The 13982-nt window shown below is 36.5% G+C and overlaps 1 protein-coding gene across 4 annotated transcripts in view; it reads left to right on the forward strand.

The window, feature by feature from the left end:
* The window catches only part of LOC136849017 (ankyrin repeat domain-containing protein 29-like), a 44379-nt gene extending 31487 nt beyond the window's left edge, over window positions 1–12892 (forward strand). For 3 of the 4 annotated variants that reach the window (XM_067121867.1, XM_067121869.1, XM_067121868.1), the window contains 11 exons: window positions 536–646; window positions 4740–4838; window positions 5075–5176; window positions 6522–6623; window positions 7909–8007; window positions 8150–8248; window positions 8974–9072; window positions 9782–9880; window positions 10004–10060; window positions 11606–11668; window positions 12437–12892. In XM_067121867.1, coding sequence (XP_066977968.1) covers window positions 536–646; window positions 4740–4838; window positions 5075–5176; window positions 6522–6623; window positions 7909–8007; window positions 8150–8248; window positions 8974–9072; window positions 9782–9880; window positions 10004–10060; window positions 11606–11668; window positions 12437–12474 — 968 coding nt within the window. In that variant the 3' untranslated portion in view covers window positions 12475–12892. The remainder of the gene's footprint in view (window positions 1–535; window positions 647–4739; window positions 4839–5074; window positions 5177–6521; window positions 6624–7908; window positions 8008–8149; window positions 8249–8973; window positions 9073–9781; window positions 9881–10003; window positions 10061–11605; window positions 11669–12436) is intronic. The other variant, XM_067121870.1, reaches the window with a different exon arrangement.
* The last annotated feature ends 1090 nt before the right edge of the window (window positions 12893–13982 follow it).

A 13982-nucleotide genomic window follows, 5' to 3' on the forward strand; every position in this document is an offset into this window, starting at 1 on the left:
ATAAGTTTATTTTTCATTATAGACTATTTTGTTGTATGTGTATGTTGTGTAGACTATTTTGTTGTATATATATGTTGTATAGACTATTTTGTTGTATGTGTATGTTGTATAGACTATTTTGTTGTATGTGTGTTTCATCTCTGAACTATAGTCTATCAGCTGATTTCTCAAGGCTGACAAGTAAAGAAGAATTAAAGAAATTTTTTCTGTATACCACCTAAGCCGTTGACTACTCTGTGTGTGTGTTTTTTTTTAGTTACATTAACTATAGCAGTAATAGCCATAGTAGTAGCAGTGGTAGAATATTATATTAACGAAAGTGGTTGCAGTAGAAGTAGACAAAAAACTATCGTAGCTCTTTTTGGACAGAGCTTTCATGAGCCAAAGAAACGTGTGGAGTAGAAACTGTAAATTTTTTCCCAAGATTTGTCATAGTTCTGACAAATCCTCCATTCTGTCTCACATGTCATGGGAGGTAACGATATCCAAGAAAGTGGCACCCACCGAAACATAAATGGCTTTTCATCATTTGCAGGTCTTCAGAAAGGATACACGGGATTGCTTTGGGCAGCCTACAACAACGATACAGCAATGGTCAACTTCCTGGTAGCTGAGGGGTCCACCGTCTCTCGTGCCAGCGCTTCTGGTAAGTTGGTCCTGTTTGGTCACAGAAAATTCCTTTGTGAGAAATTAAACCTTTACGCTAAATCTTTCATTTTTATTTCTAACACGAACTTACAATATGTCAATACTTGTCAACCGAATCGTTCATACTGTTTTTTGTTTGTTTGTTTGTTTTTGCCGAAATTCAGAGCGAAAAACATCCCGTTTTGTATTCAACATTCAAATGTTATTTGAATGAAGAAAATTTCCGAGTCATTTGGAGAGGGGAGGGCGCGCAACCTAATGACTTTTATAGCCCGGTCCCGAAGAAAAGAATAAAAAGGAAGGAAGAAGGGGGAAATTAATCGACGGGAAAAATGTAGACCGCCTCTTAAAGGGTGGAAGGTTATAGGAGTCACGAAAGACAGAAGCAGGAGGTGAATTCCCAACACTGTCGTACGATGAACACGAAAGAGCAGTGAGTGATATTATGTGGTGGCCTGACGGGCTGTTGTAAGCCGACGGAGAGTATGAGTTCTCCCTTGAACTTAACGGAGCAGTGACCAAAAGACTTCCTGTAGAAAAGAATGAGATAGAGAACTTGCAGCAGAGAGGATAGAGAGGTGAGGTGAGAGGGGCATCACTGATCAAATGAGGAGGAAGCAGTGGCGTAGGTGGGACCAAGATTTTTAGGGGGGCGCCGAATAAAATTACACAAAGCTAATGTGCCAATTCTGTGATTAGTAAAATAGACTATTCTCGAATGTATATCTATCCATGCGAATGAAGGAAAATAATAATATTAGTAATTAGTAAACCTGTATTTGAAATTATAGAGCTCAATTTTCAATAAACTTTCAACTCTTACTATATGCAAATGTATCAGATACTGTAATGTAAACTTCCTCACAACCTTATATCCAGTACTAGCCTAATTTCTATCATCAAATTTTAATTTTCAACTATAGCATAATATCTTTGTCATGTAAATATATCAAAATAGTGCATATCATCAATAACACAAAAGACTTATGACCCTCCAAAATCTCTTCAAAATTTCAACCTATCCCATTCCCTCCTCATCTCCTCCATGGAAATTGACTCTAAGTAGCAGTAGCAAATTGCATTGCACCTATTCAAAACCGTAACTACAATTTCAGTCACATCATACATAAATTGATAACAATAAGTTGGATCAAAATATCATGAACAAACATGTCATTTGTATTAAAAGCCTGTAACTATAGTTCTGCTTTTGACCACCAGAGGGTTAAAGTTTGTTTAGCTACAAGGGGAATTTCAACTTGGTGGGAGCAGCAGGGTGGGGGGGGAGCATCTGACGGGGAGTGGCCGGGCCCGGAGCGACGCCAATGGGAGGAAGACATAAGAAGAAGCACCTCCAATGAGAGCGCGGTACACCAAACAAAAACAAATGTGCCCAACATAAAACTTTTGATAACTTATTTAGCAATCTGAATAACAAGGTCATTCCAAAGCAAGTTACAATCAACGTGAGCGCTCAAAGCGCAGATAGATATTAGAAGTGAAATTAAATGGGCCTAGATAGTAATAAGGCACTTCGTAATTCAGTGTGATCAACAGAAGATGGTTGAGAAGCCAGTAAGGATAAAACGTGGGAGTTTAATCCTCAACACAGTCGTGGATAAGAAAAGAGAAGAAAACAATTAGGTGAGAGAGCAGACTCCTGAGGAACGCAACATTGAGGGAGAAAGAGAGGACGTTCAGCCGTCAGCAGTAACAGGTATGAAATTATTAGACCTATATCGGGAAATCTGAAATGAATATGAGAAACCGACAAAAATGTAAATGGAAAATAAAAATAAAATTAGTAAGCAATTACAGCATTGCAATTTCTTCTCTGTAATGACCACCAAGTAGGAACAAATGTGCTAATCGAAACCACTAGTGAAAAAATTTCAGGTGTCTCACAAAAAAATTCCATAAAATGAAATAACAATCGAATATTGGCTTGAACAAGCATGTAGCATGAAAGGCAACTTCACAAGCAGCGTGAAGGTTGGGCATAAGGACTCATTATCGATAGAGAAAAAGTTAAGGATATCTTAGTTTAACCAGACCACTGAGCTGATTAATAGCTCTCCTAGGGCTGGCCCGAAGGATTAGATTTATTTTACGTGGCTAAGAACCAACTGGTTACCTAGCAACGGGACCTACAGCTTATAGTGGAATCCGAACCAAATTATGACGAGAAATGAATTTCTGTCACCAGAAATGAATTCCTCTAATTCTTCATTGGCCTGTCGGAGTATACTCTAAGCCTTCATCTTAACTGCACAGTAGCGCGAAATAAAGGCGATCGTGTGAGGCAGATGCTCAAAAAATTTTGCCTGTAGAACTTAGGCTACACATTAAACACTATACAGAAATCTGCAACTTACGAGTAAACACAAGGTTTTTGAATCCGGAGATGACAGAGTTAACGAACTGAGTTCAGTTAAGTTCCTTCAGCTGTCTGAGGACGAATTGCACTCTGGGAGAACTGAGGATCCAGAGGAGAGGGGAAACAGGAGCAATATACCGCAGAAAGGCGTCCTTCCTCTATGCTTCTCATACGAACCCGGGTTAGATTTCTTAACCGGCACAAAGAAGTGACCCATTTGCGTTCTGTGGGTTTATTCCACCTGAAAATAAAAGAAAGATCAAAGGACTGTATGAATATTAAGTTGAAATTCTTAATATGATTGATTCTTCATTGTAATGTGAAAGCAAGATGAAACTGGCAATAATAGCTTTAACGAAATTGGCATCGATACTGTTTAAATGCAGAAGTTTTACATAATATAAGTTATCTGCTCAATTAAAAAAAAAAAAGATGAAATGAGAGGCTCATATTATCCCTAGAAACTCCCAGAACAAAACACGCACTTTGCACAACGTGAAACAATGCCTCGTGATCTCAAGTACGCACGGATGTTGATTCCATCATGGTTCTTAAACCACTGATAAAACGCTGCGGGTTTGTGAAGCTAGAATTTAGTTATCTGTATTGGTTAAGGGAAGGTTTCGAGTGGTCTGAAGTACGACATCCTTTACGCTTATCCAAAATAGCCGGGGCTCAACCATTTGGATTTCAAACCTCTTGGATAACAAACAACAGTGGGTCCAAATAAGACAGGATTAACCATTCTCGCCTATTTACAAAACAAAATTATAATCCTACCTCAGTTGGAGAATATTATCTTTCAGTAAGGGATCCACAACTGTACAATAAACTATGCTCGGCGAATTACTCAGAACAGTTCAATGGTTCGTTTGTCAGTGATTAAGATTTTATTCTGAGATTTCTCCTTCAATTCAGCCAAGTTTTAAAGGTCATTCTCATGTAACTGGAAAGCAGACCATGAGATTCTTTAAGCTTTTACTACAAAGCTCATCAGTTAACTAACTGTGGGACACAGTACGACCTTGAGAAAATTATCAACCTGCTGGCTAAACAATAATGATGGCGTCGCACGTATAAACCCATTAAAGACCGTCCGGGAAAGCAAGAATCGTCGTGAATAATACGCAGAAATAGCCATGTTTCTCAAATTGATGTTGGTTTATGCATCCTTATTTCAACTATTGCTTTTATTTTGGGGCTCCTCCTTTATTTCTCCTCCCCATAAGATTTTCTCATCGATCACCATCACCCACGTTTTCTCTGAGAAGATCAGGTATTGTCTGATGAGTTGATTTAGTGAATATTTCTTATCCTCTTCTGTCAGCCTCTGGAATTCTCCCCCTGCTTATCTCTTTTTCCCCTGACCCCTTCTTTTCCATCTTCCTTCAAGCTTGACTAGCAAAGTGCAATAGCATAGCTACCCTTCTGAATGATATTTGAAGAAAAACTGATGATGGTGAAAGACATAAGTATTCATTGCGCATTACAACTTTCAGTTGTTCTCACGCTCCCTTCGGAACCGCGTTGAAGTGAAGTCTAGGCCTAGTACCCTGCTTTGTCCTTTAGGAAACAAGAGTCCTTTCAAGCGTGCAAGCGGCAAATATAGAGGAAAGCAAAGTTAGAGGACGACTGAGTGGAAGGAAGAGTCATGATATCAAATAACAGAGAAACTACTGGTCAAAGATTTTAACAAGACGAGTCTTTACTACAGGTTACACCGCGCTATATCACATGGCAGAGCACGGCAACAAGGAGGTCGTTGACATGCTTCTCGGGCGAGGAGCCAATGTGGATGCGGCAATTTACAATGGCAAGTTTTCATCTGTTAACTGTTACCTCATGTCATTATATTGCTAAATGAATGAAGGATCGTGTACTTTATCCTCAATGAATTGTATGATAACATTTTTAGTATATATATATATATATACATATACACATGTATACATAATATATATATATATATATATATATATATATATATATATATTTATTTATACATATATATATGTATATATATTGTATAAATTAATATATATTTTACAGGTTACACACCGATCCTAATAGCAACAGAAAAGGGATTTTCTTCCATAGTGAAAGCTCTCTTGGACAAAGGTGCGAATCCTAATGCCGAGTCATTAAAAACAGGTATGTTTATACACACACACATACACACACAACACGCGCATATATATACATGTATATATACATGTATATATATACATATATATACATATATACATATATATATATATATATATATATATATATATATATATATATATATAGTGTGCGTGTTTTTTATTAAATATTTTTATGTATATTCAAAACATATATTTTAAACTATTAGCGTGAATCTTGTTAAATTAAAGGAGGCGCAGTCAAATGGCAAACAGATATCGTTGTGCATTTTCGACGAACGGACCCAGGCAGAGTGACTGAAAACTTATTAACAAGGGCAATTATGTGACTAGTGAGATGAGAAAGACTACATGAAATTAGAGAATGTCATGGATACAATGATTCTAATCGTAAATAGATAGTTGAGATGAGCTTCACTTATGGGAAGGAAATGTTATTATTGTTAAATATTCCCGAATAATGAGCGAAAGTTATTGAACTAGGACTAGCATAGATGTAGAGCGTGGAAATTCCCAGGAATGAGGCTAGACCGCTTCCTGGTGGCAGCAAGTAATGATTTATTCGTATGTCATTATACTGAGATGTAAGCTAAGCTAATCATAGATAATGATTAGGATAGCAGCTAAGCTAATCGTAGATGATGATTAAGATAGCAGCTAAGCTAATCGTAGCTAATGATTAAGATAGCAGCTAAGCTGATCATAGCTAATGATTAAGATATCAGCTAAGCTAATCGTAGCTAATGATTAAGATAGCATCTAAGCTAATCATAGCTAATTGTTAAGATTTCATCTAAGCTAATCGTAGCTAATGATTAAGATATCAGATAGGCTAATTACAGCTAATTATTAAGATATCATCTAGGCTAATTATTAAGATATAAGCTAAACTGATCATAGCTGATGATTAAGATAGCAGCTAAGCTAATCATAGCTAATTATTACGATGTCATTTAAGCTACTTATTAAGATATCATCTAAACAGACCATAGTTAATGATCAAGATAGCAGCTAAGCTAATCATAGTCAATGATTAAGATAGCAGCTAAGCTAATCATAGCTAAAAAGTTCTTTCAGTACGCACTTCAAGGCTTTCAGGGCTATATGAAAAACAAAAACACAAAATTTTTTAGGAGTTAAGAAGTCGTCATCATGCGAACCAGTTTATAGGTCTAGGAAGTCATAAAGACTGCATCTTCGTCAAAGATGGATTTTGGGTGATTTATGGTCACTAAAACTGGCGTCCCTTCGATGTCTTATACGACTAAATTAGACGAAACGCGCCGCGTATCAGTTCAACAGTATCATAGAATTATATCTATTGTCTTTTCACGCATACATGTTTCCTACAGGTCTCACCCCCATCTTGCTAGCTGCGGAGGATGGAAGCACTGAAATTGTCAAACTTCTCCTGGACAAAAAAGCAGATCCGAATACCAAGTCCGAAACTAGAGGTGGGATATAAGCATGGGCATTTAAAAGATATATACATTGTTCTCAGACAATGCAGATATACGGAAACATTAATGATTATACATGACTTTGCATATGTAAAATATTTCAAAACAGAGGTTGGTAGTGAGAATCATATTACATTATATGGTTACAAAAACACGTATCTTCAAGCTGGCATGATAAATCAAGATGGTAAAACACCTCATATATGAGACAAGGAGGGCATCATGCGATGTGCAAAAGATATCTTTTAGGAAAAGTATCAGAAATTGTCTCATAAAGCTGCTATCAAATCAAATGTTAATGAGCTATTTTCCTTCCTTCGCAAGACTTCCGATTCCTGCAACCTTTCCACCAAGCTATCGTCCTCCATTTATTCTGCAGGAGCAAACAATCTCAGAACATTCTAATTCGCCTCTTCATCTACATGTGCTGTCCTTTTGCATCATTTTATTTTTGCTTTTCTCGACAATTCAGTCCATATTACTCCACATACACCATGCAAATTAATTATCATATCGTTCCCGCCTTTCTCTTCCATTCACATTCTACGTTCCTTAGCCTCATTCCTTCTATGAGTCACTTCCCTTTTCATCTTACCATCATTTGTCCAAAATCCTAAATGCCTGTTTAAGTCAATCGCCTCCATTCTTCCAGCTCAATATCGGCATTCATTCCTGCTTTCTGGCGTTCGTTTACTCGCATAAGCTTATTCTTATTAACCCTCGCTTTCATTTTTTCCTTTTTCAAACTTTCAAACTCTTTCACCCTACAGTATAATTAGTTAACAGTATTGTCGTCAAACGTTCATTAAGCCACCTTCTGTTCACAGTCTCTTTCCTTATCCACAGATTATACCGACATCTTTCGTTAATCTGAGTTTTCCTATAACGACTCCGTCTTTTAAAAATATTTCAGGATCAGTCGTACACACACACACACACACACACATTATACTTTTCCACATACATTATGTGTTCTAGCACAGACTTTATTATCACAAACTTTATTTTCATGATTAAAACTTCTACTTCCTCTGTTATTTTCGTTTTACTCGATACATGTATGGATCCACTTTCTATCTCTGTCTGTTAATAACTGCCTATTTATTTATGTATATCTCATTCTACTTTTCCTTTTGCTCTCAACCTTTTCATTTAATTGTTCTATAAAAATTCTGAATCCACTAACCCCACTGCTTGTTTAAATACATTCTGCTCTTTCCACATGAGATTGTTTAACGCCTTTTGTTTCCATTCCCATTCATTCTCGCGGTCTTCTCAGGATTTTTCCCGCTCTACTTTGCCGCCAAAATGGGGAATGTAGTGATGGTCAATCTTCTCCTGAAAGCGAAGGCAGACGTCAACTATCAAACCTTAAACGGTAAATGAGTGGCGGATTTTTATTCTTAACTTTGCAAACGCACGTCTTGAAAGTTCTGAAATATCAGATGTGACAGATGCTACGTTCATCCAGCGACTTAATACTGCCTTGTCTCGTTTCATCTCTTTTTTTTTATTGACAGGTGAAACTGCTCTGATTGCGGCAACTGCCTGGGATCGGGAGACAATTGTCAACATCTTGTTGGGAGCCTCCGCTGATCCTAACATCGTTGATAATTTGAGTAAGGCTTGAAATCCATCTTGCAAATTAAAGGTTTATTGTTATCCTCCTTTTGAACTAATACCTACGGCTATCAAACCCGAAAACAGGCTAACAATGGCGACCAGTTGCAACAACAAAACTTGAATGATCTTTTTGAATAATAAAAACTACTCTTTACCAGTTCTTGTATCCTGTGCTCAATTTATTACAAGCAGTCCAAAAGCTGGATAGTTTTCTAAGTTTATATAAACATTCATATGTATCATTTATCAATACCGTAACGAATATGGTCCAGAAAAAGATAACTGGATTGTCAGCTCAACTTCAAAACAAATCCCCCACTCAGAATAAAACGTATATTTTCGCTCGAGTTGTACTTCTGTAATTAACGGAAGTTTTGCCTGTAACAAAAAGCACGATAATTCACTTTTAATGAAGATGAAAAACTGAAGAACTTCTTCTTTTGTTAAATAGCCGACTAGCTTTTTATGCATTATGCCATTCACTCTTGATTTTAGTTTCCTTGGAAATTAAATCCCATTATATATACGCAGATCATTCATATTTCAGGTAAAATTCCCTATATTTCCAGACTTACACAACTATGTGGAAGCCTTCTGGCAACTATAACCGGAGGTGAATGGAAGAATCTATAATCTACAACCCGAGATTATTTTGTGGCTCAGTGAAAATCACTTACCACGTGTAATTCTCATGTTTGAGTTTTGTTTATTGTTTTTCCAGAAACGGGCGCGCTCCACCGAGCAGCCTATTACGGCTACGTCCCCATCCTTAAGAAACTCGTAGAAAAAAAAGCAAACGTGAGCGCCCTGAACGTTGAAGGTAATATTGTGTGTCTCTTGATTTAACTTTTCACAGTCTAGTTTGGTAGGGACCACTAAGCAGTTGCTTGACTACACGACCTCCATCTTTAGGCGGGGAATTGGAACCCTGTGTTCGAAAAAATGAAAACAACAAATTCAAATTCGCCTCATAAATATCATCTGTCTTTGTCCTTTACCTTCCTCAAGCAAGCACAATTGTGCTCCATGGATAGCAATTCTCTTTCATTCTTCACTGCTCTTGTTGCATGAATCGGGCGATTCGCAGTTACTTGATATTAAGCTGGCATTAAGCCAGTATCAACTCTTGCTCACAGAACAGCCCGTGAAGGGCAGTTCGTCCGACCCTTTGATTTTAAAAAGTCTGGGTCATCCTCTGAAACCTAAGGGAAGAACTGAAAAACAAGCCAAGTCTATGACAAAATGCCACATAAAGACTGATAGCACTGGAAGATGAATGTGTCATAACACCATTTAAAACAAGGACAACAGAGAAAAGGTTGATGATAAATCCCATAAAGGGGAGATAATTATGAGTGTTTCAAAACCTAGTTTGAAGTCTAATACATAACGAACAATACACATTTATCAATTGTGATATATAATTTGAAATGACCCACAAAACCCTTGAATTTTGAAATCAAGAGGTCGGGATATTTTCCACTGTATTTCTTGGTGTCATCCTGTTTTTAACTGAAAAACTTTTGCAGGACGGACCCCTCTGCATTTCTGCGCCAAGGGAGCACAAACAGGTACCCTTACAGAACTTCTCAAGTCCTGCCCCGACGACAGGGTCAGAGACATGAACGGTAAATATCAACTTTATCTTCCATGTTAGCCCAAGTAAACTGTATACGGACTGATATTGCTGCGTTCATTGAATATAGAAACCATGAATTGCTGCTTTCTCTGATTAGAAACTCTTTCAACAGGTAAAACCGCGCTGGACTTAGCAAAGAATGAAGAGGAGAAGTTGATAAAGAAAAGAAGTAAGATAACCTCACAGTGGAATTTATTTGCTTTCTGAAATAATCTTCATAGAAAACGTTCTGCACGTTGTGACTGAGAATCTGAACATTTTTTTTCTAGGAAAATTTGAAAAACACTCTTTTTATTTTGTAGGACTGCAAAGTCGTACTGATGTTAATACTGATCGTTCTATTGTTATTTCCAAAAAGTATTTCTTCAGTACCTTTACATGAAGAGGAACTTCTAAAATTTGTAGGTAGAAAAGAAATGTCGGAAAACTGTGGGTTGAATAGAAACCTTGGTAGTTGAACCTGACGTTTCCTATAGAGTTATTTGCCTAGACCAAGATATGCTTTCATCAGATCTTTATATTCGTTGTTATATATATATATATATATATATATATATATATATATATATATATATATATATATATATATATATATATATGTGTGTGTGTGTGTGTGTGTGTGTGTGTGTGTGTAGATAGATAGATAGTTGTTATGTTGGTTATGTACTTTTGTGGGAAAACAGAGTACCAAGTGCCTGATTTTCAATCTCGTATGTCTTGTACTTATTTTCTCCTTTTGCTGAATGTTGTAGGTTCTATGATTTTGCCTCATCTTAGAAAAACTGCCGCACTTTTCAAGGAAGCAATGAATATGATCAAAAAATTTCCATGTTATTGCAATACCCTATCAATTTGCTCTCCAAGACATTTTACTTCACTTTTATTAATTACGTAAGGATACAACTGTCTACTAACATTCAAAGGACCCTGTGAAACCAAAACATAGAAAATTTTTCTTCGTTTATATTGATATTACTTATATTTTCCTGTCTTTATATTCACGTAACAAATTCTGTTCTAATTAATTGCTGTTTATCCGTCCTCTCGGCAAAAGTCAATTGGCTTTCCTTCGTAGATAATTGAAACATTTTCCCATTGTAACGTTTATACTTGTTGACCGAAGGAGTAACTTAAACTACTTCATTGGTAAAGGAATTATTTGAATTTTAGCTGATATCTCTTCCATAGGAACGGAATTTTCAAGAAATAAAGTAAAACTTGAACATCACGACACGAACATTCTGAGTAATGCACTGTAGACCTTATTGTTATCATCCGAGACTTTCAGTTCAGAACGGTCCGTAACTTTTTAGATCTGATGATCTCTTCTCTTTTTCTTCATTTTCTTACTCTTCTTGATGGCTACACTCATCATCAGCTTTCGTCTGTCCCTTCCTCTCCATCTATGGCTGATCTTGTTTCCCAAGTCTTTTGTCTCTTCCCGTGTATTGGAAAGGAATTAATTACCACCAAGAATTTCTCACCAACACCGTTTTCAAGCACTGCCTATGCTGCACACACCCTCTCGACCCTTTTAGAAATAAAACTGTTTGTTTTCTCAGCACGGTCTTAAAAAGTCAATTACCAAGGAGCTCAAGGAATGACAAGACAGTGTTTGTATCTGCGCAAAAAAAAAAAAATGACCTTTTACAGATTGTACAAAAAGAAAGTTTTAATTTCATCTGTTTCCTAACCTGGTTTCATCTCTCCGCAGGAAAAACAAGGAGAACGCGTATTATACTTGAAGGACTTCGAACCTTCATCCCCAAGCTAAGTGGTAGGTTCTCATGAGTACATAACCATAGACCTTATTCCTACTAAAAGAATTAATGAGCGTAGTGAGTTTTGGGTTGTTTTTCTCTCTTTTTCGTTTGTTGCTTACTCTTTTACCTAGGATTATGCACAAGCTAAGCCAATCCTAAGAAAAGTGGACAGTCTAATCTTTCAAACTGTTATCTGTCATTTTCACTTTTGTTGTAATAGAATTTACCAGCGTTCCTGATTCTCAATTTAAATTCTTTGTTTTCGAGTCACCAATATGTTTTCTGCCAGAAAAATCTACCTTACACCTTTCCTCGCTTACTGACTAGTCATCTTATCGAGGTAGAAAAATTTGTTTTACACCTTTCCTGTGCGCATAATTATCTAGTCATCTTAAATTAGTTTGTTTTGCGCAAAGTTTGTACGATTGTCCATACTCACATCCCTTTTATTTTCCTTGATAGAATTACTCTTCTCCTTTCCAATCATCTGAAATTAAACCAGCCTTTTGTTTTATTTTTATGCTGTCAATTGCCTTCAACAGTACTGTTTGTTCTCTTGTAAACAGATCTGAGTTCAAAATAATTTGTTGATTAATTGAGCCCACTTTACACGCATCATCTTCTTTCCATCTGAAACAGTATACATGTTATCATCTGAAAAACCAGTTATATACTTAAACACCTCACCGTATACTTTTTAATGTAGGCCAAGTCATATGACTTAACCTACATTAAAACAAAATATGAAAATTCTCACCAAACGTCTACGTGGACTTTTTCAGGATACACCAACAAAACTTGCGGCAAGAAAAGTAGCTGAAGGTAACCCAGGGTCAGATGCATCATGGAACCTGCACCAAGGAACTATTCAAGTGATCGGAATCGACGCGAAGTGCTGAGTTCAGAGTAAAATCCAGTTTAAAGTACTGAGTCTCCCCGAGGTGAAATGTAATGATATATTGTTGAAATCTGTGCTTTTCAAAGCGGATCAATCAAAAGTATCTGTTTAGTGTGAACACTTACCGTCTTATTTTTACATCACAATCAAATGGTACTTTTGTCAGGTAGTTATAAAAGCAAGCGTCTTGTTTTCGTACCACTTAAAATAGGATTTCTTTAGTCAGGTACCTGTAATTGCTACGGAACGATGCTCACTTAGTTTTCAAAGAGGTTAATGGCTATAAGTCTTCCAGTAGTTTAGATGATTATGTTAAGAATAATAAATGATATCGAGGGAATGGTACTTCAGTGTGAATTTCCTACATCTCAGGAGATGATCTGAGGCTCCTGTGAACGATTTATTGCAAATGGGACCCCTGTTACTTCATAAACCAAAGAAAGTGATTCTTCTATATCTTGAACATTTTTTGTCCTTCAAAGGTCAGAGAAAGTTATGAATTCCCTCGTGACTATGCAACAAAGCAGAGTCTTTTGGAAGTGGAATCACATCTCTTGATTTCAAAATTTGCGTCTATATCTTTCATATATCGTTGCGTAATTGTATATCATAGTAACATGTTTGTCTGTCAGCTCTGAGATAATTTCCCACAGGCAAATTTGTGATTCTTTTTAAATATTATTGATGCAAGTCATGCAATCAAATTTTCCCATAGTATTGTGCAACATCTTGAGAATAATGGAAACCAACGGCCCATGGAATTTGCGATGACTGGGTATTAACTAGTCTGGCGTGGGGAACAAATTTGTGTCTGTGGTCTGCGCTTATCGTTCGTCTGTTGAACATATTATTCTTACAATGAAATCTAAGTGCTTATTTTTTATCAAATAAGATGCTGTACTATACTGTCTCCAACTAATCTTTTTTTCACAGTGGGTAAAAATTGAGGGTTGCTAATCTCGAATTTTACTTTGAAATTGAAATATACAGCCATTTACTTTCAATGGTAGGAAATTATAATCATAGAATGCCAACTCACTTGAGTGCTTTGGCATACCTAAGTTTAAATACGTTTTTCTTGAGGTTCGTTTTCATTACCAACCTACCTCTCTCTCTCTCTCTCTCTCTCTCTCACAAGGGGCAACCTCACCCTTGCAACGGGCGTAGATGCGAATCCCACCAGGGAAGGAAGAACAGCATTCACTTGCCATACAGTTTCAAGGCTTCCAGTGGTAACCGTATCTATTAATTGTCAGGAAATGGAGAAATCAAGAGGTCATGTGGTTAATGAAAAAGATATAGTTTCCCAGTGAACGTGACCAGTAGACTATATATATATATATATATATATATATATATATATATATATATATATATATATATATATATATATATATATATATATATATATATATATATATACTAGCGAG

This window comes from Macrobrachium rosenbergii, chromosome 20 (genome assembly GCF_040412425.1).
Source record: "Macrobrachium rosenbergii isolate ZJJX-2024 chromosome 20, ASM4041242v1, whole genome shotgun sequence".
Taxonomy (NCBI): domain Eukaryota; kingdom Metazoa; phylum Arthropoda; class Malacostraca; order Decapoda; family Palaemonidae; genus Macrobrachium; species Macrobrachium rosenbergii.